Below are 27,041 nucleotides of genomic sequence, written 5' to 3'. Positions count from 1 at the left end.
ACGCTGTACCCTTGGACCGGTTATTTAGCGTCCCAGAGCCTCTGTTTCCTCATCTGAAAAAGGGAGATAATAACACCTACTCCCACAGGGGTGTTTTTTTGAGGTACACAGGCCTCTCCTGTTGCAGAGCACAGGCTCTGGACGTGCAGGCCCAGCGGCCATGGATCACGGGCCTAGCCACTCTGTGGCAAGTGGGATCTTCCCGGACCGGGGCACGAACCCGTGTCCCCTGAATCGGCAGGCGGACTAAAGCATTTAATGTCGTGCTCTCATCATAAAAGTCCTCAATAAATGTTATATATTGGTTTTTAAAGCTGTAACTTGTGGGTACGTTGCCTAGTCTGGGGAAGCTAGAGTTGGTTAAAACTTTCTGCTGCAGTTTGCTTGTTACTTCCTCTTAGGAAGCCTTCCCTGATGCCTGCAGGCTGGATAGTAGCGCCTCCTCTGTGATTCCCACGAAGCCCTGGATGTTCCTCTCTCTACTCAACCCATCGGATTATGCTGAGGTTTATACATTCTACCGGACTGTCCACTCCTTGAGTGGAAAGAGCACGTTATAAAACTTTCAGTATTTAGCACACCAAAACCACACAGTAGCCATGGGCACTGCCTCATGTGTTGAGTTGGGCAAACAGCAAAAGTTGACAAAGAAGATGATAGCGAGTGTGAAAAGAGGACCAGAGGGATCTCTGCTTATAGCTTAAGGTAAATCCCCAGCTTTTCTAGTCCTAGGAAATGCAGAACGTTTTCTCTGAGGTCTGAGTCCCAGCAGGATGTGGCTCATGTGTCTCTCTCAGGGAAGAGAGAAAGGCACAGTGGAGGCTTGGGAACTGGGAGATGGCCTCAGCTCTGGAGGAAGGGGGGTGTCCCGTACCACTTTGTGGGGGACAAGTTGGGTGGAACGACTTACCCGGAGCTTCCTGCCAAAGATGGTAACTTTGCCTTTAATCTGTTCCTTTCTTAGGCGCCACTCGATGGAGTTCAGGCCATTCTCCATGGGCAGCGAGATGTTGCAGCGCCCGATGGTGGGGGTGATGGTGCCCGCTAGGACGTGGGGCTCGCTGTGGAAGCTGACGCCCATCCCGTTGGCATACATCACCCGCAGGGTACCGTTGTTGCAGAGCTGGTAGCTGTTCCGCACTTGATCTGGAGAAATGTAAGTGGGGGCGGGGAGAGGGAAATAAATTATCCACTGTGTTAGTCACGAGAGAACAGAACCCCTATTTTTATAGGTTTCCATGGTACTTTGCAGCTGTCAGTGTACGGCTGCCTTCAATTAGCACACACGCAATGTTAAGGTGAGTAGCAGAGATGCCACTGTTCCACAGAAAGAAAAACATTATTAATATGTGGCACTCCAGAAATAATTACGCTGGGACATTTTCCTTTTACTCACTGAAGAGTACATTTAAAGACGCCTCTTGCCTACACAATTCGTGTCAATCAAAATCCCCGATCTTTAACATATATATTTTAGCTTAAATGGAACAAAATAAAGGAAAACTACTTAAAAAAATTCTTTTTCTCCTTTTGCCTACCATCTAACCTGAAGCTGATGGTCTACCGTAGGTCAGCTCCACTGCAAAGATTCTTGAGAAAACAAAGAGAAAAAGCAACCTTCCCGCCCCTCATACGTTGCTGCTGACTCCACCATGATGCCATCTCCACTCCAGAGGAATCCGAAGAGACTCAACTAGCGTGAGGGAGACCGAGCCAGTGGGAGCTGATAACATGTGTGTCTGTCTTCCCAAATGGAATCTACACTAGTCAATCAATCAGACTTCTGACCTTTTCCTTTATCGAAAAGTTCCAGGTAGGAAATGTGAGTCGGAGACTCCTTTTATAGATACGATGCTTCCTGACTACTTGGGCAGAGGAGTCCAGCTGGCCTGGCCTCTGAGGCCCTGGCTTTTGGGGTAGTGCGCAAGTATGCACCTGTCACGACTGCAGCCCTCGTGCAGAAAGACAAAATCTACATCATTAATCATCTGGCAAAGCAGAAATAGAGTCATGGCTCTGTCGGGGGATAAACAGTCCAGCAACGACACCATTTATCTAGCGCCAGGACACGTTTATCCTCGGCCAATGGGCTAGTCCACCGCTTGCCAGCCTGTGCACTTGTCCTGGACTGTACGTCATGTCGAACAGCAAGAGTAACCATGAGGTGGTCAGAAACCTTTGAGGTCTTGGCAAGAGACTGCTAAAGGGCTCTGTGACTGTAACAACCCACTCATCACACAAACCCTTGGAAGAAAGGGAGGCTCAGAATGGGACCAGAAAACAGGTGGGCTCAAGAGACTAAAACCACCTTTGAGAAGGTAACTGTGTGTGTTGCGTGCTGGTGATGGAGAGGTGGGGGCAGAGTACAGAGGGATGAAAACTGACATTTTCACATAAATATAAATATGTAGACATTTCCAAATATTTGGTTTGGTATAGATGACATCCTCCTGCATCTGATTAAGTCCTTTTCTCCAAGATTGATTGACCTCTTGCAGAGTTAGTTTGCTAGGGACTAAAACAGCAAGCTGAGGGGTGGGAGGTCTCTGGAAGTCCTCCCAGGCTTGGTAACTCACGCCTACCTCTGGCCGAGTCTGGGGGTTAGGGGTGGTGGTAGGTGAGGGGCTTACCTTGCACCACTGTGTAGGAGGCCTCCACAGAAGACAGGTTGGTAATGACGGTGACATCGTCATCACGGTTGGAGTTCTCAATGTCAATGGTGATGGATTTCTCCATTTCCCGGTGTAGGCTGGTCACCACCCCCGTGGGGCGTGTCACATTGGTTAGGCGGCCCTCGTGGTCATAGCTGGAGAACAGACACACTGGTTAGAAACACAGTTCCTGGGACTGAAGGCTTCCCCAACACACAAGGGACAGACTCACTCATGGTGCCAGAGAAAGAGAAACTGGCAGGTGGGGTGGCCAGATGGTGCAGCACGCTGAGGCTCCTCGTCACAATCATCAAAACTCCAGCCTGGGGCTTCCCTGGTGGTGCAGTGGTTGAGAGTCTGCCTGTCGATGCAGGGGACGCGGGTTCGTGCCCCGGTCCGGGAAGATCCCACATGCTGCGGAGCGCCTGGGCCCGTGAGCCATGGCCACTAAGCCTGCGCGTCCGGAGCCTGTGCTCCGCAACGGGAGAGACCACAACAGTGAGAGGCCCGCGTACCGCAAAAAAACCAAAAAACAACACTCCAGCCTGCCCTGAGAAACGGTGATGCTTTTTTCTACTACCCACCGATACACCTGAAAACATACATTTCACCTTAGGCAGGGGGGTACTTAACCTAGTTAGTTAGTTAGTGAGAACAGCAACTTTATGCTCAATTTATGCTCTTTGATTTGTGTTCCACAAATCAAAGGACTGAATAATGAACAAATAAAATCTGAACAGACCAATTCCTAGTAAGGAGATTGAATCGGGAATCCAAAACTTCCCACCAAACAAACAAAAGTCCAGGCTCACTTGGCTTCACTGGTGAATTCTGCTAAACATTCAAAGAAGAGTTAATACCAGTTCAAACTCTTCCAGAAAATAAAGGGGAGGGGACACTCCAAAGTCATTTTACAAAGCCAGCAGTACCCTGATACCAAAACCAGCTAGGGACAGTGCAAGAAAAGACAGTTACAAGCCAATGTCTCTAAACATAAATGCAAGACTCCTCAACAAACAAAATATTAGCAAACCGAATTCAACAGTACATTAAAAGGCTCATACACCATAATTAAGTGGGATTTATTCTAGGGAATGCAAGGATGGTTCACATCGGCAAATCAATCAATGTGAAATACCACATTAACAAAATGAAGGAATAAACCATATTATCATCTGAATAGATGCAGAAAAAATTCAAGGACGTGGGTATAGAGGGAACATACCTCAACCTACTAAAAGCCCACAGCTAACATCGCACCCAATGGTAAAAAGCTGACACTTTTTCCTCTAAGATCAGGAACAAGACAAAGGATGCCACTGTATTCAATATAGTACTGGAAGTCTTCTTATCCAGAGCAATCAGGCAAGGAAAAAAAGGCATCCAAATTAGAAAGGCAGAAGTTAAACTGTCATTATTTGTATATGACATCATATTACGTGGAGAAAACCCTAAAAACGTCACCCAAAAATCTGTTGGAATAAATAAATTCAGTAAAAGCTGCAGGATACAAAATCAATATATAAAATCTGAATTGCATCAAGAAAAGAATAAAATGATAACTAGGAATAAAGTTAACCAAGGGGCAGAAGGCCTGTACACTGTTATAAGACACTGATGAAAGAACTCAAAGAATACACAAATAAATGAAAAGATACTCCATGCTCATGGATTGGAAGAATTAAACTGTCCATATTGCTCAAAGCAATTCCCTATCAATCAAAATTCCAATGGCATTCTTCACAGAAATAGAACACTCCTAAAATTTGTATGGAATCACAGATATCCTACTAGCCAAAGTAATCAAGAAAGAACAAAGCCAGAGGCGTCATGCTCCCTGATTTCATTTCGTGTGGCACTGGAATAAAAAACAGCCACACAGACCAATGGAACAGAATCGAGAGCCCAGGAATAACCCCACACATACGGTCAATTAACTTATGACAAAGGAGCCTAGAATATACAATGAGGGAAAGAACAGTCTCTTCAAAAAGTGGTGTTGGGAAAACTGGCCAGCCACATGGAAAAGAATGAAACGCTCTCTTATGCCACTCACAAAATACCACTCACAAAATTAACCCAAAGGGATTATAAACTTGACTGTAAGACCTGAGACCATAAAACTCCTAGAAGTAAATATAGGCGGTAAGCTCTGTGCCATTAGTGTTCGTGATTTTTTTTTTTTGCATTTAACACAAAAGCAAAGGCAATAAAAGCACAAACCAACAAGTGGGATTATACCAAACTAAAAAATCATCCACAAAATAAGGCACTATACGGGCTTCCCTGGTGGCGCAGTGGTTGAGAGTCCGCCTGCCGATGCAGGGGAGACGGGTTTGTGCACCAGTCCGGGAGGATCCCACATGCCACGGAGCGGCTGGGCCCGTGAGCCATGGCCGCTGAGCCTGCACGTCCAGAGCCTGTGCTCCGCAGCAGGAGAGGCCACAACAGTGAGGGGCCCATGTACCGCAAAAAAAAAAAATAATAATAATAAGGCACTATACTGAATGAGAGAAAGTATTTGCAAATCACCTGATAAGGGAAGAATATCCAAAATATATAAAGAATTCATACAACTCAATAGCAAAAAACGCAAATAATTTGATTGTAAAATAAGCAGAGGATCTGTAGAGACATTTTCCCAAAGAAGACACACAGATGGCCAACAGGTACATAAAAAGATGCTCATCGTCGCGAATTACTAGAGAAATGCAAATCAAAACGCCAATGGGGTGCCACCTCACAGCGGTCAGAACGGCCATCATTAAAAAGTCTACAAGTGAGAAATGCTGGCGAGGGTGTGGAGAAAAGGGAACCCTCCTACACTGTTGGTGGGAATGCAAATTGATACAGCTGCTATGGAAAACAGTATGGAGGTTCCTCAAAAAACTAAAAATAGAGTTACCATATCTAAAAATAGAGTTACCCTATGATCCAGCAATCCCACTCCTGGACGTACAGCCGGACAAAACTATACATGCACTCCTATGTTCAAAACAGCACTATTCACAATAGCCAAGACACAGAAGCAACCTAAGTGGCCATCGACAGAGAAATGGATAAAGAAGACGTGGTACATATATACAGTGGAATACTAATCGGCCATAAAAAAAAGAAATGAAATAGCAACATGGATGGAACTAGAGATTATCATACTAAGTGAAGTAAGCCAGAAAGACCACATGATATCACTTATATGTGGAATCTAAAATATGACATAAATGGACCTATCTATGAAACAGAAACAGACTCGTAGACCTAGAGAACATACTTGTGGTTGCCAAGGGGAAGGTTGGGTGGGGGATGGATTGGGAGTTCGGGATTAGCAGACGCAAACTGTTATATATTAGAATGGATAAACAACAAGGTCCTACTGTACAGCACAGGGAACTATATTCAATATCCTCTGATAAACCATAATGGAAAAGAATATATATATGTATGTAAAACTGAATCACTTTGCTGTACAGCAGAAATTAACACAACGTTGTAAATCACCTAGACGTTCATAAAATAAATTTTAGAAGGTACAGATTTTCAGTTTTAAAATAAATAAGTGGGCTTCCCTGGTGGCGCCGTGGTTGAGTCTGCCTGCCGATGCAGGGGACACGGGTTCGTGCCCCGGTCCGGGAGGATCCCACGTGCCACGGAGCGGCTGGGCCCGTGAGTCATGGCCGCTGAGCCTGCGCGTCCGGAGCCTGTGCTCCGCAACGGGAGAGGCCACAACAGTGAGAGGCCCGCGTACCGCAAAAAAAATAAGTCATGGGGATCTAATATACAGCATGGTAACTGTAGTTAATAATACTGTATTACCTATCTGAAAGTTGCTAAGAGAGTGGAACCTGAAAGTTCTCATCACAAGTAAGACATTTTCTGTAACTATATGGTGACAGACGTTAACTAGACCTACTGTGGTGATCATTTCGCAATATATACGAATACTGAATCATTATGTTGTACCCCTGAAACTAATATAATGTTATATGTTAATTTTACCTCAATAAATAAGAAAACTAAACAATTCTACGTGTATTGATATAGGGTGCTTACTGTCCCCAACTCTTGCTGCCAAGCAGGGACAATGTGAGAAGTGTATTCTGGGAGCCCCAGGCAGTGATTTAATTCCAATCTACTGTATTACCTGGACACCTACGACGTGTAGATTGCTGCGCTTCATTGTGAGATAAACAGTAGGAACTGGAGAGTCGACTTTCGGGGAAGAGCAGGTTGGGGTTGAGGCCAGACTCTCAGGGGCCAGAGGGAGAAAATAGGTCTTCTGTAACTTTCAAGGGAGATTCCACTTCCGATACCCATGGAGTGAGTATCTCCAGATTCAGGTCTCTTTGCAAATAAGTCTGCACATCCTGGCAAGGAGTTATGAGTTCCAGTAATGGGACCTCACAGCGACCCAGTGGAACCAGTCCTGCCTTGACTCATGTGGGGCTGGAGGCTGCGTCTGACTCATTTCTTCAACGTCTGTTCACTGACTTCCTACTATGTGTCAGGCACCGTTCAAGGCTCTGGGGACGCGGCTAAGAACAAAATGGATGAAAATCCTTGCCATCATGATGTGTGCAAGCTAGATGGAGAGAGTCACAATAAACTGAAGTCTAAACAGTAGTGTATGTCACACCCTATGGCTACTACGTATAAAAGAGAGAACTAATGAGAACCTACTTTACAGCACAGGGAACTCTACGCAGTGCTCTGTGGTGACCTAAATGGGAAGGAAATCCAATAAAAGAGGTAATATATGTACACGTATAGCTGATTCACTTTGCTGTACAGCAGAAACTAGCACAACGTTGTAAAGCAACTATACTCCAATAAAAATTAATACAAATATATAGAGTGTGTCAGATGGTGACAAGGGGAAAGGATTAAAATCAAGGCGGGAGAAGAGAGAGAGCACGTGTAGTGGTGGTTGTAATTTTAAGTACAGTCCTGTGACTGTCAGGAATACAGGCCACTCTCGCCCAGTCCGAGAACTTAGCAGACACCACAGAACCTCCAGAAGGCATTCCCATGTCTGCTCCATTCCTGCCGAGCTCTCCGTGAGGCACTTCCCGACACAAAGAACAGGTGGGAGAAAGGTAATAGTTAAAGGGACCCACTGCAGGCACCTTGAATTGCAGTGCCTGCTTATTCTAGGAAGTAACTCTTGAACCCTACTCCATGGAAAGGCAACTTCCATCCCTCCCTCCGTCTCTCTGATCCGATATTCACTCCTTCCCCAGTTGCTCGGTTGGGAGGAGTTGCTCAGGACTGGAATAGCCCTTTACAGTTTCTCTCTTCTGGAGGGCCTGTCCTTGAGGGTGACGTGTTTTCTGTTCCTCTGGGCCCCAGGTTTACTAAGGCAGGCTCTGCCCTGGCAGGGGCTGGGGGCGGGGCAGAAGTACGGGGGCATGGGGAGAGAGCGGGATAAATTCAAAGTGGAGTAGTAAGGGAAGACCAAACGTGAAGACTGCATTCTTCAATTCTGCTTCTCCAAAATGAATCTCCATCTACCTGACTCCTGTATCCACTACGCAATTGGCTGTTTGGAATCTGAAGGGGTGGGATGGAGACAGAGGTGTGATAAATCAACTGCTTCTCTCAATGCCATTAGCATCTACCCTTCGTTGAATTTCTATATGCCAGGTGCTTTGCTAATTTCTATAAGTATCAATATATCATCTCAGTGAATTATCACAGTGCCCCTATACGGTTTGCATTATTATCCCCACTTGACAGATGTATGGACATAGAGGCTCAGAGAGGTTAAGTAACTTGTCCCAAGTCAATAAGTAAGTATATGGCATTCATGTCCTTGTCTTCCTGACCCCAAGATCCGGGAGCTTTCTGGTATACTGTGCTGTCTTCTGGGGAAGGCTGTGAAAACCTGTGTTCTCTCAGAGATATACCCACCAGGCTACGTCTTCTATCAGGACCCAGTGGCCTACATCGGGGGAAAGTTAAATTCCAAGGCTGGGGCTTCCTGGAACTTTCTGAAACCGACTGACCATCGACTAGGGCCAGGATAATTCAATAGTGTTATTTTCCCTCACCTTTCTCTCCCGCTCCCAGAGTCAAGGAGGAATCTGTCTTTAGGGGTTGTCCCTTCCCCCAACTTTTGGGACAGGTGAGTTCCCTTTTGGGATCCAAAGGAAGGCAGGAGCTCCCAATTCTACTCCCAGCCCCGCTTCAGGACACTGGCGTGTAACGCCAAGAAGGCGAGACTTGGAGATCTGGAGTTGAGTCGTGCTGACTCTCTCTGTGGCCTCAGGGGCGGGGTGACGGGGGTGGTGGTGGCTTCACGTCTCTGAGCCTCAATTTCTTTATCCATAAAATGAGGATAATCACACCTGTACTTAGAAGGTCGTTGTGACGGGTGGGCGAACGAAAGGCTTCTCTACCTATAAAGCACTATGGAGAAGGCAGGTGTTCTTACAAGCACTCACTGAAGGACAGATTGTTTTCTAAGAGCCTCAAGGCCTCTGTGTGGTTTTGTTCATCACTCTGTTAACTCCTTTCTCTAAAGTTTTCGCTAAGGCTACTGCGGTCCCCACGGGAAGTAGAGTCTGTCTCTGATTTTTTTTTTTTTTTGCGGTACGCGGGCCTCTCACTGTTGCGGCCTCTCCCGTTGCGGAGCACAGGCTCCAGACGCGCAGGTTCAGCGGCCATGGCTCACGGGCCCAGCCGCTCCGCGGCATGTGGGATCTTCCCGGACCGGGGCACGAACCCGTGTCCCCTGCATCGGCAGGCAGACTCTCAACCACTGCGCCACCAGGGAAGCCCTGTCTCTGATTTTTAAACGACCAACTTGCTGACCAGGTGTAAAACATACCACAAAACGGAAAGAAATTACCATCTTGTTTAGGAGGCCAAGAAAGCCAGACGCATTGAACCCCTACAACGGAGAACGTATGATCATTTACCAACTCAACAGTACGGAAAGAAAAGCAGCTCTTCATATCAAGAGAAAAAAATTATGCTTCCGTGTAACTTCTGAACGAACATTAGAAAAAGAAACAAACCAAAAAAACCTTAACCTTGCTTTCATTCAGCTAGGGGCCCCTTCTGGAAAATACTCTCCCAGTTAGAGTTCCTGTCTCAGGATGCCCCTCAGTCTGGATGAACTTTGTTACTACAGCTTCTTAAGTCAGGCCTACTTCAGACTGGCCTCCTGAGGGTGACACCAATTCTCTCTTAAGTGCACTGGGTCTTCAGGTGCAACTTCCAGAAGAGAAGATGAGAATCTAGGAGGCGTTTGGGTTAAAGTGTAGCTTTAGCCTAACGTGGTGTGAGAGCTAAAGGTGGCACTTAGATGGCGCCTTCAGGGACAGAGTCACTGGCTGATAAAGTGTGATCAAGTCCCAGCGTCTGGAGGATATCAGGGTGCTTCAGAAGTCTGAGAAAGACAGCTTGGCCCAAAGAAGCAAGGAGAGCAAGGGCAAGCAATTCTGCAGTGCAGTCGATCTCCAGGAGGTGGCAACAGCCTCCTTTACAAGCTCCCAAACCCTCTGGAATGCAAACAGGAAGTGCACATCCCTGAAAGTAAAACTGATCCACAATGAGGTCTTCTGTTCTCTCCCCCGTCTCTCTTTCCTTCTGTGACAACACCTTGCCAACTCACTAAATTCTCAGCTGACAGCAACACCTAGACCGAAAGCAAGCAACGACTCCAAATATATAGTGGTTAGCCAGATCTTTCACCATCAAGGAGAGCCAGACACTTATAAATTCCATCCCCGTCTCAGCCAGCGAATCACGCCTTCGCAATTTCCTCCCACCAGCGTGCCACTGGTTAATACCTGCAGCAGCAGGCAACTGGACCAAGAACTGCCTGCAGGCGCGAGGGAAAAGAGCTTTTTGGTAAAACAAACGGCGGGACTATCAAGTATGAGATAATTGTTAGGGGAAATATGCCCAGCTCTCACATCTTTTAATATACCTAGCACTTTATCTGTATTGATCTGCTTCTGCTAAAGAGGAAATTCAGAGTTTATCTACCTGTCTGTGCAATCAAGTGTGTTGCTGGACCTATCGGCAAATGACAGGAGCCCCACCAGGATCCTGCCTTTTAGTTTCTCATTTCCGCACCCATGGCAAACATGAATAATCAGCAAAGTTAATCAACACTTGATGTCTCAGGCGCCGTGCGTGTCCAATATCCTGAAATTGGAATGGCAAGCAGGCAACAGGCACTCCCAACTCTTGCAGGGAGGACGTTCAATACCAGACACCCAATAGTGCAAAGCATTTAGGAGTCAGGGGACAGGAATATCCTGGGGCATTAAAGTTAGGAAGACAACACGAGTAAACGATTCTAAAAGCTACACGGACGGCCAGTCCTGATGCCGGCGAGGGTAGGGTGAGTACTGTTAGGAACGACTTTAAAAACCTACTTACTCATAGAAAGTTGTCCATCCGGTTTCATCACTCTTGGTGGCTAGGAGGCCAGTGTTCCCATCATAGGTCATGAGGCCAAGCTCCAAGTTCTGCGTGGACACGACTTTGAGACCTCCATTGGTGCCCACTGTGAGAGTGATGATCTGGTTGTCAGGCATGAGCAGGTGGCGGGGCATGCCACTGCTGTCCCGACGGATCTTCAGGGAATTTCCATTATTGTCAATCAACTCAGTGACATCATTGTCAACACTATACGTGAAATTGTACAAGTACTCCCCTGTCACCAGGCTCACAGTGTACTGGTGGATGCCATCGGCGTTGAAGACGTACAACTCCTGTTCTCCGGGGGATGCAGCCTCATACTGGTTGAAAGCATTCAGAACGGGCTTGTTCTTGCTGACCGCCCTGATCCGAATATTTCCAAGGTCTGCGACGTAGATGGTACCATCGGGAGCGACAGCTAAGGATGATGGGGAATTCAAGATGGCATCAGTCGCATAGGCATCATCTCCTGCGTAGCAGTTGCAATTGACATCGTTTTTGCAGTCACAGTCGGAGGCTGCCCCCGCTAAAAGGCAGATCTCCCCATTGGTTGTTACCTGGCGTAGACGGTTAATCTTCTTCTCGTCTGTCTCGGTGATATAGAGGACCCCAGTGTGAGAGAGGGCAATGGCACTGGCTGACTCCAGAGCAGAGTGAATGGCTAGTTTGCTGAGCGAGTAGTCAATGCCAGGAACCTGGCAGTGCATGGGGCGTCCCGCAATGATGCTGACTTGGTGGTTCTCGGTGATGCGAAGGATGACGTTGTTCTCTAGAACATACAGGGAGTTGTCCATGGGGTTGATGGCAAGGTCTGTTGGCCATTCCAGGCGAACCTGTGGATGATACGGCACCAAACTCAAGAACAGCCTCTAAGGTGCTCAGTTGTTTAACTGTGCAGGGCACTTCTATTGATTTTATGCAACTGGGAGAAAAGGCTTACTTTTTTTTTTTTTTTTTTACTAACACACTGTACGAGACGCGCCCATCACGGAACCAATGGCTCATTGCCCATGCTGGGTATACGCGATAGCGAAGAAGTAACTTGGAACAGACATCTCCTGCTCTATCACTTGCTGTGGCTAGAGTAGGTCATGGCTAGAGTAGGTCACCAGTTCTACCCATGATGCTCTTGACAGCCCCAGATAATTGGACCAGGGTCAGAGTCATCACATACAGTTAGGTGGTTCACAGCACAGAGGGCTAGTGTGATGCAGCCCATACTCTGCTCACCAAGCTGTGGCCCTGAGGAGGCTAGGTTCATTTAGCATCTTTATCTGATTCAGGACAAGGAGCCACGCGGTTTAGAAGGTGTCCCTGACCCAAGGACAGCCAATGCACAGGCTGGCCAGCGAACTACAACCTGAGTGTTTGCTTGAAAAAGTGTACTGGACCAAACACATCCCTTCTCTGCAGAATCTGAAATGAAAACCTCAGTAACTAGTGGTCAGTTAGTTGAGGGACTTGAGCTGAAATTAATGAAGTTGACCGAGGGTGGAAAAGGCCCTTTTGGAAGAGTAAACATAGACTCCAGGTTGTTGGAAGACCCTTATATTCAAGTCCCGTTTCTGTAAATCAACTATACTCCAATAAAAATTTAAGAAAAGAAGTATAAAGTCCCGTTTCTCCTGTGGTACATTCGAGTGAGCCTCTGTTCACTGCCAACAGGTAAGAACCTGGACTAAAAGACTATCACTTGGGGGAACATCGCAGAGGGATGTGCTTTAGTTACTACGCGCAAAGTAAAGGTTTATCTAGTGAGGATGCGATCATTTCAGATTAACAGGGAAGTTCTGATTGACACGTAATACGTATGGTACATTCTCAAACCTGCAATAACGATGAAGAAGAAAGGTAATTACACAGTAACTCCTACTCTATAATCTGACAAGGCTGGAGTGTGTCACCAGCTCCACTCTTCTGGGCAGAATTTCCCTCTCCCATTCTCTTTTCCTACTTCTCTCTCATTTCTATCTGACATGTCCCGTTCCATCCTGCCGTCTAGCTCACCTGAAGCCTTCTGCAAACAAACCTGGGATCTGTATCTGTATCACCTCCTCCCCCTCCACTTCTGACCCAAACACGCCCCAGGTGAGAACTTCAGGCCCAGAACCAGGTGTGGCATAGTGATGAGAAATGAGAGAGAGAGAGAGAGAGAGAGGGAGGGAGAGAGAGAGGGAGAGGGAGAGAGAGAGAGAGAGAGAGACAGAGAGAGACAGAGAGAGACAGAGAGAGAGACAGAGAGACAGAGAGACAGAGAGAGAGAGAGACCCACCTGGGCCACGTCCATGCTGGAGTCGCAGCTCAGTGGCCGGACAGCAGTGAGGTCATTGGAACCCAGCAAGGTGGAGATGATTCCATTCTGGTCAACCTTGCGGATCATGGTGGCGTCGACAAAGTACATGAGCCCGTTCTTGTCGACTGCAATACCTGAGCAAGACAAAGAGTGGGAGTGCGTCTCTTGGCAAAGAGCAGGGCTGGGGTTGGGGGGTAGGGATGCCCTACCGGGGAATTCCCTTCTTGGATTGGTGACCTGACTGGAGTAGCACACTGAGAGCTGTGGCTCTCCATCTTTTAAGGTGATGCCCTTTCTCGGGGGCACTGTGCCAGATCTGCCTAATTCCTGGGGCGCTGCCTGTTTCACCACGCAGCCAAAGAACGAACCTTGGGCTGCAAATGAACGAAGGCTGCAGATGAAGGAATGGGGAGATCATTTTGCATCTGCTCTTTTTAGAAAAGATGTTATTTCCCAAGTTCACTGCTTAAAAAATTATTGGTAGTAAATTACTTGAATACCCTTCACAACTGACTGCAACAATGAGGCTGGGAAACAGCGACCCTTGCAGTCACAAACTCCTAAGTCAACATGTATCCTCCAGGAAGTGTTCCCAACGAAGCCTTGACTCCATCGATACTCTGGGGGGAATGCTGGTCTTAGCACTCCCTTGGTAAGAGGCAGACAGCAGCTTCTATTTCTTTTGCATTTTCACCCCAGTGCGAAAGCCCAAGGCTCCCCATCCTTATTTCATGCTGCTGTGTGCTTTCAGCATAGCTAAAAATGCTAACAAGAATTGGACCTCCAAATGACGGGTCCTTAACCTTCTTTTTTCTTCTTTTTTTTTTCTTTCTTTTTTTTTTTAACATGCCCTTAACCTTCAGTTAGTCCTTTTCAAACAGAGATCCGTCAGGGCCAAGAACTGCACCCCCCCACCCTGCCCCCAAATCCAGGCCCTTGGAAATGATACCTGTTCTTAATTGCTACCATTATGGGGCATTTGCAAAATGTCAGGTACTGTGCTCTTGACTTTAGATACACTATTATCTAACAGAACAGCTGCGGAGTGGTTGGAGGCCCTCCTACCGGGCTCTCTTCTGTCTGCAGCCCACACAGCTGGCACTCTGGCTCGCGGAGCGAACATTTCCTTCTGACTCTCTGTGACTGGCGGCAGCCAGCAATCTCCAGGAGCAATCCACCCCACTTTCCATTTGTAAACTAAAGACATTTGCGGGTGATGAAGTGTACCTCAAATAAACAAATCCGGTTTCTTTAAGAAACATTCACCCACACACCAAAGCCATCTAGCAGAGTTAAATTATTCTAGGGGAAGCTGTGTTTGGGACGGCCTGGGCTTAGTTCAGTTCCAACAGGGAGGGAGCCACGCGTGTGGCAAGCTCTCTTTGGGGAAGGGCTTTCTTCCTCTGCAGACTCTACCTCGAGGGCTCATCAGGGTGGCATCCACAGCCTTGCCTCCATCCCCGCAGCGGGCTTCGTCGAAGGGCAAGCATTGCTCTCCCGTCCCCGCCACGACTTCTGAATTCCCAGCCAGGTCTTTAGCTCCGCTCAGAGACTTGACTCGGTAGATTCGCCGACTGTTGGTATCAGACACGTAGAGAGAGCCGGACACGGGGTCCACCGCCAGATAGTACTTGTGTGCTGGGTTGTTGCTTTAGGAGAAGAAGCACAGAGAGGAATGAGACGGGGCTATGCAGCTGGCCTCCTGGATCAAAGAGATGACAGAAATCCCAGCAAGACTCTACCCACCTCCGCTGTCTTTCCACTTTAGTGAACTGGAAAGAATCTAACGTAATAAGTTAGTGTTCTAACATATCATGGCTCTTAGCTGCTTCTAATTGGACTTAAGCTCCTCACGCTACCAGAGAATTCATCACTTCCCTTCATGCTAGAATACCATTGCTTCATTTAGCCGTTGCGAGAGATCTCACTCTGATACTGCTTTTGTGTTCGTGTTTTGTGGGTGCCAGCCTCCTTTCTTTACCCCGTGGGTTTACTATGTTCGCAAGGGGGGCTGAGGAACACTTCCACGGGACGATCTCCTCTTCTTAATCTATGCTTCCTCAGTGCCTCCAAAGTACTAGATCATGAATACTGGGGCAACCTGGCGTTTTCCTAACTTTGTGATGGGCGGCTCCCCAGAGCCATCCCCAGTCCTCAGCCTCAGATCTTCTCTACTGTTCCTCGGTGTGGATATGAACAAAGTTGGTATCTTGTGTGATGACATGTGATATCTTGCCGATATCACGTCCAGAATCTGAATGGTAAAGGAAGGAGATGTAGTTTTCAAATCTTGGGTAACAGTGAGGTCACAGGCATGGCCCGGGATCTGCCAGGACCCTAAGACACACTAGGAGGGAGATCCCTCAGGGTGGGGGAAATGAATTAGGAGAGCAAGAAGCCTCAGAGACCTGGAGCTCTTTCTCTGCCGTGCGTCCAGCTGTCCTATGTGTTGCTGACGAGGACAGGGTAAGATCTGTAAACTTGGCACAGGACTAAGACACAGGAAACTCTAAACTCAACTTGGACCCAGATGGCGAACCTAGGGAAGTCTTTTGGCCACGATGGGTCCTAGATTCCTTACTGGGGTAATAAAGAAGTCAAACCAGAGCATCACTCACGACCCTTTGGGCTCAAACCCTACACTGTCATCCCTCTGCACTGTCTGTCCCTGGCTGGAGGCTGAGACCAGAATGGGTACTCGTGCTAGTCCCACACTGGTGATTAGCATCACTGCCCCTAGGATGCAAGCAGCAGACGCCTCTCTGTCCTAGTGTGGGAGACTAGGTTTTGGCGCCACATGCCTAAAATAAGCACAGGTCTTTTTTTCTTTCCTTTTTTCAGTTATTTTTCAACTGTAGTTTGGAATTATGGGAAGAGAGGAGCTGGGAAAGGTGAAGGGAAGGTGAGGGCGATGGTAGTGTTGGATACATCTGTCCTGTAGACAGTAGCTGGTCAATTACTAATGAAAACACCACCATTTGGGTTCTTGCCTGAGTTAAGGAAGAGAAGAACAAGGAAGCCATTTTTAGGAACAGTTTGTGCGTCGAGACCGTCTTTCATTCCAGCCTCTCCTCAGGTCGCTATTAAGGCATATCAACGAGAATCAAGGTCTTTCTAAAATTCCAGCCTAGATAACAGGTCTGGGAGAGTAGGCTACCTGGGTTCCTTTCCTTCCTTCCTTCCTTCTTTTTTCGCCTACTAAGTCTTGAGAGACTATCTATACACGCAAAACAAATTAGGGCAGAAAGGGAAAAAATTCATGCCATTTTCTAATTAGACGCTGTGCTTTGTCACTGACCACACAGGAGCTGGTACCATCATCCGAAGAATCAGGGCACTGCACACCTGTGCCTGTCTGTGAGCAAGATAATTCATTCTGGGCTTTCTAGGGAGCCCAATTCAAGGAGGCTTTTCAAAATCTCCGGCAGAAGAGCAGCCCGTTGAGGGGGTGGGGTCAGTTCTTGCCGGGAGCCCATTCTTCCCAGGGCCTCATAACTCATTTCAATCAACATTCTTGCAGAGGAGCTCAGGGAGATGGATGGCCATGCTTTCACACTGGGGCTATGGCAAAGGTCAGATGGAGTGTGGAAGTTTGAAGCGGGTGTCCTTCCGGGGCATTGCTGCCTTTGAAAACATCTGGCCCAATGGGGGTGTCTAAAACCAGCCAATTTGGGTGTGCCTGAGATGGAGGAGGCAGAGGACTCGTACGCGAGGCTTTTGCACCGACTTTGATGATCTTGTACGGCTTTATTCTTTGTCTAATTTTGACCTAATATCACGCAGGAGCCTCTGCCAACTTCATTTCAAGGAGGGAAGAGAAGGATTCCCTTCAGTATTAAAATACATTGCTTTGTTTTTTCCTCCTCTTCCAAATAAAAAGAAGGTCACTTTTCTTCCATTTTAGTGCAACCTGGAGTTTTCCTAACGTCGTAACAGGAAGCTCCCCAGAGCAACATGCACATATATGTGAATTGGACCAATATGGTTTAGGCGATCTTCTCAGAGCATGACAAAGCCTACTTAAACAAAAAGTACTCGGTTCACACCCTTCATAATACTTAAAAGTGACTGAATTCCATGGCAATTTCCAATGCATCTGACTGTTGGATTCATTCTGACCAGCAGATTGGCAATTAACTTGTTTTCTTTTTTCTTTTTTAAAGTGACCATATATCCAGGGGAAAAAAAAATCATTAAGGAGTTTGAAAATGAGTTTTTGACCCGTTTCCAGTTCATTAAAGCTTTTGTGAACCCAGTCCAGCATTTACAAAAGCTAGAAGTTTGCCTCAAATGTTTAGCCCAATTATGGACCGCACTGAGTAGTCGGGATGAAAGTTTGCTGAGGGTTCATTACCTTGCACTTGCATCTTCCGGAAATTCTAATTACTGTCAGCTTATTTGGTTCCTTTTTGACTGAATTTCATAATTGCTAAAGCTTATCATATCCACAACACACAATTAGCACATAAAAAGTTACTATGTTTGGTACATAAAAATATACAACATTACACAAGAAAGCACAGAACAAAAAGCAAACACAAGGTAGCAAACGAACCATATCGAATTATACGAGAAAGACTTCTTCATCTTACCTATGTTTAAACTCTTTATTTCTTTAGAGAAAGAAAACAAAAGGAAAAAGAACAAACAGTTAGCGGAAGAACTGATGATAAAGCAAACATAACATTTTCGTTTCTTGTATAATGGGCTCCCCCCCAAAAGGCACTCTTTTTCTTTTTCTTTTTTTCCCTTCTAGCTGACGGCTCCCAGCACAATTATCTGGGAAGCTCCTCTGATCTTGGATTCCTCCCGGCCATTGGAGAATCTAGACAAGAAAGCTTGAATTCTCTGACCAGCAATGGGGCATCACGTGACACAGGTGGCAACAGGTGAAACAGGCTAATGAAGGGTTGGCACGCAGGTTACCTCTTGAGTGCCAACACCTATCGATTGGTAATGGCTGCTGGGAGGGCGGGAGTGGGAGGATTCTGAAGCCAAATTCAAGCTCAGCCGTCAAGAGTGCTGGGACGCCTTTGGAACATCCGCCTTGGGTGTGGTGATGCCTGAACCATCTACTTGCCACTGGTGCATTACAGAGTCTGTCCCACCCGAGAGAGCGAGCGGCCCTGCCCACAGCCAACTGCATTTGCCAAACACCCTGTTGAACCCTGAGAGTCTCAACCATTTCCTCGCTCTGCTCCTTGCCCCCTCCCCTCTCCCCATCTCCCTCGCCCGCGTGGGCCCCCAAGTGTGCATTCTTTCTTACAGATAACACCCATCAGTGAAACTCACAGGCGATTACCATCCTCTCGTAATTGGAGCCAAAGACTCCAGTTCACATTCTTTTTCGGAAAACTAGTCAAAGTGTTGCTTCTGTTTTCTTTTAAGAATAAAAATACACGTCAGTTCCAACAGGAGAGTGGCTGAATCTTAAGGGCATTGAGGAGAAGAGGAGAGAGGCTAGGGCCTTAAATAGAAAAGTGCTCCCCACTCCTGAGGCTCCTAGGCCAACGTGGAAGAAACCCCTGACCCCTCTTTCCCTTCCAGCTAAGGGAGGAGGCTTCAAGGAAGGAACAAAGAGGGTTTAATGCCCTGATTCCTGCCTGGGTGCGGCTCGGGTCTCTGCCGGGCGCCATCATTAGTGGTGGGTTTGCACAGGGATTACATTTTTATATTTTATTCCAACATGTTAGTTTTTACATTAAAAAAAAAGTTAATTAAATGATGCTGATAACTCTTGAGCTCTGACTGACATAGTGCAATTTAAGATTCATTCTGCAAAGCCTGGTGTGTCAGGGTGGCAGCCAGGAATTCTCGCATCTATTTTATACTGCTTAATGAAAGTGAAATGTTATCTGCCGCCAGTGGTAGTCATATTTGGCTCTTAATTATTGCAATATCGATTCCACTTTTTTTCAGTCAAGATTTTGTCAAAAGACTGGTTGGGATTTGGGTCTGCAGACCCGACCTACTTCTTTGCTAAGAACATCTGCTTTAAGTTGATTAATATAATACCTGTGTTGGGGGAAGGAGAAGGCAGGGGTGACTAAGTCACTGAGACTGCAGAGTGCAAATGATCATGTAGATCTGAACTTTGGAGAAAGGCTGAGGTCACCGCGATTCCAGACCAAGGCCATTAGCAGAGTGGGTGTTTAGCAGGCAACAAACCCAGATAAGAGCACCGGTGAGTCAGTCTGTGTATTGGGTTGGCCACAATGTTCGTTCAGTTCATGAATCCTTTGTTCGATAAAGTCCTTGGTGAAAATGAAAAAGGTCTTTTATTTTTCTTAAAACCAAACAAACTTTTGGGCCAACCCAACAGAAGAGCATAGGTGCCCTACTTACAAGGGACAGGCCTAGGCTTTGCGTCCATGGCTTCAAAGAAACCAACCCTTTGAGGAAAAAGTGGTGTCTCGGATTTGAGAACTGAGAAGGATTAGCTCTTCACACTGTGGAGTCTCAATGACTCCCTGCAAAGCCTTCAGGGTCTCCCCAAGCCTTCTCCGCTCGTCTCAGGGAGCTCTCAGCAGGCTGTCTTGTGATTTGTGTGTGTGTGCTTGTCTTCCTAGCTTCATCGTGAACAGAAGCGAGTAAGTAAATCTGGACATGACTGACTCATCTCCATACAGCTGATTCTTAGTAGAGAGCCCCGGAGAGAGTAAGGGCTGGAAAAATGGGTTCTTGAGTGGAGGAAGGAATAGGCTGCTTCCCTTATCGCTGCCAGACCCTGCCTTGGATGAGTTCCAATCCCTCACGTTCTGCTCAGAATCACAAAGCTGCAATAAGATGAGACTGTTGTCTCTTTTAATTCCAATTCTATCCCTCTGTGCCACAGAACAGGGTGGAGTTGGAGCCACCAGTTTTTGTTTGTATGTTTTAGTTCTAACTCAAGAGAAGTGAGTTGAGATACATATAGTTCAGTTTTAGGCGGATGTACTTATGCAGCTCATACGTGGTCCTTCTACCATCTTTTAGATGGTTGCTGGCCATTCTGGTACTCACGGCTTTCAGGAATCCTCCTGCCCTATCATGCCAACTCACCTAGCATCATTACAGAAAGTGGCGTGCTCAATGGAGAAGTCATATGTCGTGGAAGTGTAATAGTTAATTAACAACAAATTTTAGGTTATTTGTCTGGATGTTGTGATGTTTGCACTAATTGTCAGACTTTCAAAATTTGCAATTTGTTTTGGTTTCTTTTCTTATCCTAAATAATAGTCAGTTTCATTCCCAAATTGCATAAGATTCAGGCCCCATGAAACCTGGGTACCTCCTTGGTGAAAGAGCTTTGAACACAGTGCCAAGAACTGTCCAAAATTGTATGGAAATATCGTTGTCATTGTTACTCTGGGTAGGTGCTGTGTTATATTTTGTTTCCTGACCTCCATGTTTATACCCTGACCTCACAGAGGAAGCATTCCTCTCTGACTACAATCTCATTCTCCTCCCTAATGTTCTACGTTGGCATTAAGCAGGGTCTGTTGGAGCTGTACTCTTAGGCAAAGCTGGCCTTTGGGGAAGCTTACTTTCAATTTCTGCTGCCCTTGCCCGCCTTCCTAGGCTCCCACTTTTCTTGCGTCTCTTCCCTCTCTAGCACTCACACATTTGGGCTGGACCATTCCCTCCCCTAAACATCCTCCCTGGTGCAATGATGCTGCTGACCTACACCAATACCTCCGTCAGAATCTCAGCATGGGGAAGTGTTTTAGATGGAAAAAAAGCATAGTTCATATCATAATATAATTTTATAATGGGAAAATGAAAAGAAAAGTAGAATTTCAAACATGAAGGAAAGTGTGAGATTCTTATGTTTATGGAAAGGGGCCAAGTTAAGAAAAGGCAGAGCGACACTGTCCCGTCCGTCATCATTTACTGCCTCACACTGGGGTTCACGTCTTGAGATAGTCTCAAATGGGGGGAGAAAGGAAAACTTTCCCGCTGACCAAAGTTCACCCTAAGATGTGAGTGACTGACAGATTTACTCTATTCCCCAGGGCCTGGGTTTCCCAAGGACCATCTGAAGAGGGTGATAGTTATGAGAAGGGAAATGGGCTCCTAGAGGTGGGGTATCAGGCTTTCTGGGGAGGTGGGTGTTGAAAATGTCTTGAATGCCGGTGGAATTGGAGCTGCCAGGTGATAACCGGTTTACCTAGAAATAAGGCTCCTTCTACCATCAGAAGTTTTTCAAGCACGTAGAACTCTGCCCCTGCATGTTTTGGTTAGGCAAAGGAAGAAGCAAGGAAGAAGGAGAGTGAACGTTTAAATAAAATTCGGGTTCGGAGGGTCAGCTCTGGGTTGGGTAAGTGAGACAGGGACGGGCACCGACTCCCAAAACTGGATCGTTCAGCTGCCAACTCACACTGGAGAACAGACAGAAGCACGACAGGTCTCTCCCTGCCCGCCCATGGCCCCCCACCTCCCCGCCCTTTGCTGGTTACTGTTTTGAAGAGAGGGGATTGACATCCCTTTGTTTTCCGGTATGTAGTGGGAAGAAAAGAGGAATCAAACCAGTGTTCTTGTTAAAGCTTAACTTCTAATCGCCTGGATACCTGGCTGATAAAACAAGAGCGAGTCCAAAGGCGGTTAAAAAGGGGAAAAAAAAAAAAATCACAGCCGTGAAGGGAAATTGACAGTTACACTTCTCCGCAGCTGTCCTCAATGTCACCACGTGGGCCCTTAGCTTGTACCATTGATGTTGTGGCCCCTGCAACTTCAGAGACGTGGAATCAGGGACAAACTCCAACCAAACGGTGGATGCTGGTCTTCGTCCCCTTTAACCCAAGCAACATGTCTTGACCCCCTCCTGTGGGCCAGGCACCGCTCTGGGCATCAAGGGGCAAAGATGTCAAAGGTGCCGGCTCTACAGAAGTTCACACCCTGGGGCCCTACAGACTTGCAGAAATAGCTAAAAAACAAGGCAGTCGATGGTGTCACCTTTGTGGAAAATTAGAGTTAAGTGGCCCAGGGGAGGGAGAGAATTATTTCTGCTGGGGAGACTGGGCTTCATGGAAGAGCCCAGTCTTAAAGATGGAACTGATGAGGGAGACGAGGTAGAGAAGGTATTTTAAGTAGAGTGAGTCAAGGTGTGGAGGCGGGGATGGGCAGGCAAGGGCTGACGTGGCTCTGAGCGGGAAGAGAGGCGACAAAGAAGCCAGGTCCAGATGTGGAGGGTGACAAATGCCAGATGAAATCATGCAGCCCTCATGGAAAAGCCCAGCGCCAGCTCCACCCCCTTCGCTGCCTGCTTTCACGGCTCTCCACTGCCCAGAGGATGCCTACGAGGAAGATGCTTTACTAGGGTAAAAAAGGAAGTAAACGTATTAGGAAAGGGACCTAGCTGGGGAGCTCTAGGAGGGTGGCTTGTCTGATTGTCATTTGGACGGACTGAGGATTATCCAGCCTCTTCCACTTTGCGTCCTTCTTCCTCTCACTGTTCGCCTTTCAATGATTACACCCTCTTACTCTACCCCATGGCCTCCCCCTCTGTGTTTCCATGATGGTTGGCTGTTGGCTCTTCCAGAACACTCAGCTTGAGTTGCCTTTTCTTGCCCAGGTCCCCATCTCTCACCCTCGAATGGGTGCTCTTTGAGCCTGGGTTTCATCCCCTTTTGGACCCTCAGAGCCCAGCATGGGCCTGACCAACCCTAATGCTTGGTAAACACATCCTGGATCACTGATCACAGAGGCTGGAACCTTCTTGGGTGGAAGCTGGGTTTTCTTCTCTCCTTTTACCCCTCCCAGTGCCTGGCACGGTCTCAGCTCCTCAGAACACTCAGCATCACTTTCTGGTGGTCAGAGCACTAATCTCTCCCCCAGGAGGGGCCTCAGACACACAGAATGTAGGTGCGCCCTGTGACTTCTTCTAAGTCCTTCAGTTGGCAGCTGAAGCTGCCTCAGAAAACACCACCGCCCATTTGGTTGCTCAGGTCAAAATCCCAGCATCACCCTTGATTCTTCTCTCCTCTCTCTTTTTTCCCCTCATTTTTTTTACACCCTATAAACACAATTCCTATCAGATTTACTTCGAAAATATATTCCAGTTGGAAGCTCCCCATCTCCCCTGCTACCACCCTAGTCCATGTCACCATCCCCCAAATCCTGGACAATTGCTACAGCTCCCAACTGTAGTCTTACACCCCAACAGTCCATTCTTCACCCAATAGCCAGAGTCCTCTTTAAAAAATGCAAATCAGATCATGTCAGCTCCACCCCCCTTCCTACTTCCAAATTCCAATGGCTGTGCATTACATAATGGAAAAGAAAAAGAATGCATATGTATGTATAACTGAATCACTTTGCTCTACAGCAGAAATGAACACAACACAGTAAATCAACTATACTTCAATAAAATCAATTTAAAAGCAGAATACGATTCACACGTGTCGACATGGTCATTCAGACCCTGAAGCGCTGGTCCCCTATCTACCTCTCTGCCCCACTCTGAGACACTCTCAGAAGTCCACACTGGACTTCCATCAGTCCCTTAAATAAGCAGGCTGTTTGCTGATGTTAGAGCTTTGGCACAACTTTTCTCTGCCTGGGATACTCTTTCCCCAGGTCTTCACGTGGCTGATCTCATCATTCAGGTCCCACCTCAAATATCACCTAGGATGAGGGGTTTCTCTGACTACTTTATCTTACGAAGCTTCTTTCTCCCTCCTTCCCACCACCACGGTTCTATTTCTTACCCCATTAGAGTTTCCTTATGGCATTTAGTGCTTCTTGAAAAATTTTTCATTTGTCCACATGATGTAATTTGAAGTTCCCTGTCAGACCACAAACACACCTGAGGCTTTGCTTGTTCCTCTGTTTGTTTTGGGTTTTTTTCCCTTCGCCAGACAGTTCCGCACATAGTATATATTTGCCTTGTTGAATGAATTATTTCCCTTATTTATAGACTGCATTTCTCCCTCTACTCACAGATCCCTCTCTAGGTTTGAGGGCCTAGAATCAACTTTCCTGAAAAGAGAGTTTCAAAGAGCTTTTGTCCAGCACAGAGACCTGGACTTCAGACTCAGTAGCTAGCAATGGCCAGGAGGAATCTCCCAGGGGTGGACAGAAGTTACCTAGCAAGGCCTATGCAGTACTTCTAAGTCAGATCCTAGTAAGTGTGCACAGATATCCAGAAAATTCATAGTGAGCCAGCACACAGAGGTGCTCAATATAAATGCCTGAACTAATAAATGAATGTCAGAGGTTCTGAAACTTGGATGTGCGTCAGACTCTTCTACAGAGCCTGTCAAAGAGAAGAGATGCCTCGGCCCTTCTCTAGACTTACTGAACCAGTGCCCCCGGGGGTGGGCTCCAGGAATCTGTATTTTTAAGAAGTACCACTTTAGAAACCCGTGAAATGGACCATCAGCTTCAAGTAGTGGTCCTTTCACTATTTGGTGTGTGTCAGATTCACATGTGAAGGTTTTATACAACACGGCTACCCAGGTCCCACCCCAGTACCTTGACCGAAGGCTTTCTCCTTTGCTGTAAGGCAGGTGTCGACCACTGTACTAGATACACATGCAGTGTTTTATAGACACACAAAGCATTTCCCCTAGTCCTTATCTGATTCCAGGCCTAGGTTTTAAACCTCAGCCCGTCACACAGAATCTGTATTCTCTGAAGAACCCCACACGCGGCCACCATTTACCCAAGGAAGTTTCGTAGCACTGGGAGCAATAGGGCAAAAGAAGGTTTTCTGTGCAGTCACTTACCGTAACTCCAAGATGCTGGTCACGTTTCGGGAGGGAAAAATGCGCCGGATGTAATTGAAGTCACCGACGAAGAGGCTCCCATCAACTCCAACAGCCAGAGCTACTGGGGCTAGCAGCTTGTTGCCTTCAGCAAGGCCGTTGCAGCTGGGACAGGAAATGCTCCGGCGGCGGCCGTTGCCCATGATGCTGGTGATGATGGCGGGCTGCTGGGTCAGGAACTGGTTCTCCCCAGTGCCCTTGTGTAGGATTCCTGGGGCAGGGGCAGTAAATGGGGGCAGTTATTGCAGCCCTCTGGGGAGGACACTTCTATAGGCTTACTGAGGATGAGGGGAAGTGACAGAGGGAAGAGAAACAGTAGGAAACGGCAACTTTGGGGAGCTCCCCAACTTCCTCATGATGCTGAGAGAGCTGTCATAGGATAGGGAAACCCCAAGGCCATGGTACGGGGTAAGATAACATTTGTAGAGATCACTGAAGAAGAACTGTGAGGTACACTAAGGTGGATGGTCTGGAAAAAAACAGCTCAACATTCCTTGACATTTTCGAGTATTTTGGTCATTTGATGAAAAAGAGCTACGGGAAGGGGAGGGGGCTACCACTTAAATGTCAAGGCCGGAGAGAAGGTTCCAGAGGCAAGACTAGGCCGTATTTGGGAAAAGGAAATGTGCTCACGTACCACTTTTAACGTTGAGGATGTGATGTTTGTCCAGGGACCAGCCCCCGAGGTTGGAAGGGTCCAGCTCAAATCCCTGAAGGAGGGCTGTCCTTTTCTCCCACAGGATGAGACTGGGGCAGGTCTCATATTCAAACCCTACAGACACTGAAAGATAAAAGGGGGTGGGGCAGAGTGGGAGATGAGAGAGTTTCCTTGATTACTCCAGAGCCCTCCAGCAGGAATGAGAAACTTGTGCTCACGGTAATACAGATTCAGCTCAAAAAACTCACTCAAGGCAGGCTGATTGCTTTTCTCCTTGTGATTCCATACAATATTAAATTCAAATTTCAAGCTGAACTCAACCTTGAAACTTTACACAGTCATAGTCTGTGGGGATAGAAAGAACTTTCCAATGAACAGCTGGTTTTCAAAAATGACCCCAGCGATGGGGAGGGAAGAGATGAATCATTTAGAAACTGAATACAACGCTCCTTTAGAGATGGACAGGAGACCGTTTCCCTTAGCCTGTTCACGGCCTGCATTCGCTATATTTTGTGTTATTTATTTTCACTCACTAGGAGAAAGACCTATGGAAGCCCTGTGGCTCATTTATAAGGAGATTCTGGAGGCGACAGCTTGTGTTAGCTGAGGCACTTTGTACATTCACTGAGGATTCCAGAGAGTTCCAAGTGAGGCAGGCATGGGGACACCGCCTGCCAATTATATGGCAATTCAGTGGGGAACAGAATCCAAAAACTATAAAAATCCTGCATTTGCCACATGGACAAATAGGAGAGAGGGGTGGGAGAAGAAGGATTTTAGTTCCAGTTCTGTTCCAGCTCACACTTCCTTGTGGCTCCATCTCCCCCGTGTGTAAAACAGAGCAAGTGAAGCCTCAGTTTCTCAGAGAGATGTCGTGAGGATAGAGGAGACAAAACGCCGAGATGCCGTACATTTTTAATTGGAACGCCGCTTTAGAAACATGAGGCCTTGTTATTATGGCTGTTCCTTCTACATTAAATTCTTAACTATGTGTGTCACCTTTGGGGATTCTCCACAGCTTTTTTTAAATCCTGAGATACAGGAGTGTTGAAATGAAGGAGAGGTACATTTTATCTTTTAAAAAAACCCATGTATGTACTGGCTTGTCCTCTGAAAATTCCAAGAAACAATGACCAACTCAGTAGCAAAGAGAAGTGCTAGTGCCTGGTTTGTGGCCTTGAAATATTATTTCTCATTAACAGGAATCAGGGCTCCTTGAAGAAACGGCTGGAACAAGAAATGAACAACAGAAGACCAGG

General features: G+C 46.9%; 1 protein-coding gene across 7 annotated transcripts in view; it reads right to left on the bottom strand.

Annotated features, from left to right (window-relative positions):
• TENM2 (teneurin transmembrane protein 2) overlaps positions 1 to 27,041 on the bottom strand; it is a gene marked incomplete at both ends in the record, with an annotated part of 991,817 nt that overhangs the window by 48,541 nt on the left and 916,235 nt on the right. For 6 of the 7 annotated variants that reach the window (XM_082650012.1, XM_082650013.1, XM_082650014.1 and 3 more), the window contains 8 exons: positions 911 to 1,146; positions 2,631 to 2,806; positions 11,043 to 11,917; positions 13,357 to 13,511; positions 14,794 to 15,026; positions 17,970 to 17,990; positions 25,086 to 25,335; positions 25,762 to 25,905. In XM_082650012.1, coding sequence (XP_082506138.1) covers positions 911 to 1,146; positions 2,631 to 2,806; positions 11,043 to 11,917; positions 13,357 to 13,511; positions 14,794 to 15,026; positions 17,970 to 17,990; positions 25,086 to 25,335; positions 25,762 to 25,905 — 2,090 coding nt within the window. The remainder of the gene's footprint in view (positions 1 to 910; positions 1,147 to 2,630; positions 2,807 to 11,042; positions 11,918 to 13,356; positions 13,512 to 14,793; positions 15,027 to 17,969; positions 17,991 to 25,085; positions 25,336 to 25,761; positions 25,906 to 27,041) is intronic. The other variant, XM_082650017.1, reaches the window with a different exon arrangement.

Source organism: Grampus griseus (assembly GCF_964374135.1).
Source record: "Grampus griseus genome assembly, chromosome: 3".
NCBI classification, from domain to species: Eukaryota; Metazoa; Chordata; class Mammalia; order Artiodactyla; family Delphinidae; genus Grampus; species Grampus griseus.
This window is presented reverse-complemented; position numbering and strand designations above follow the sequence as displayed.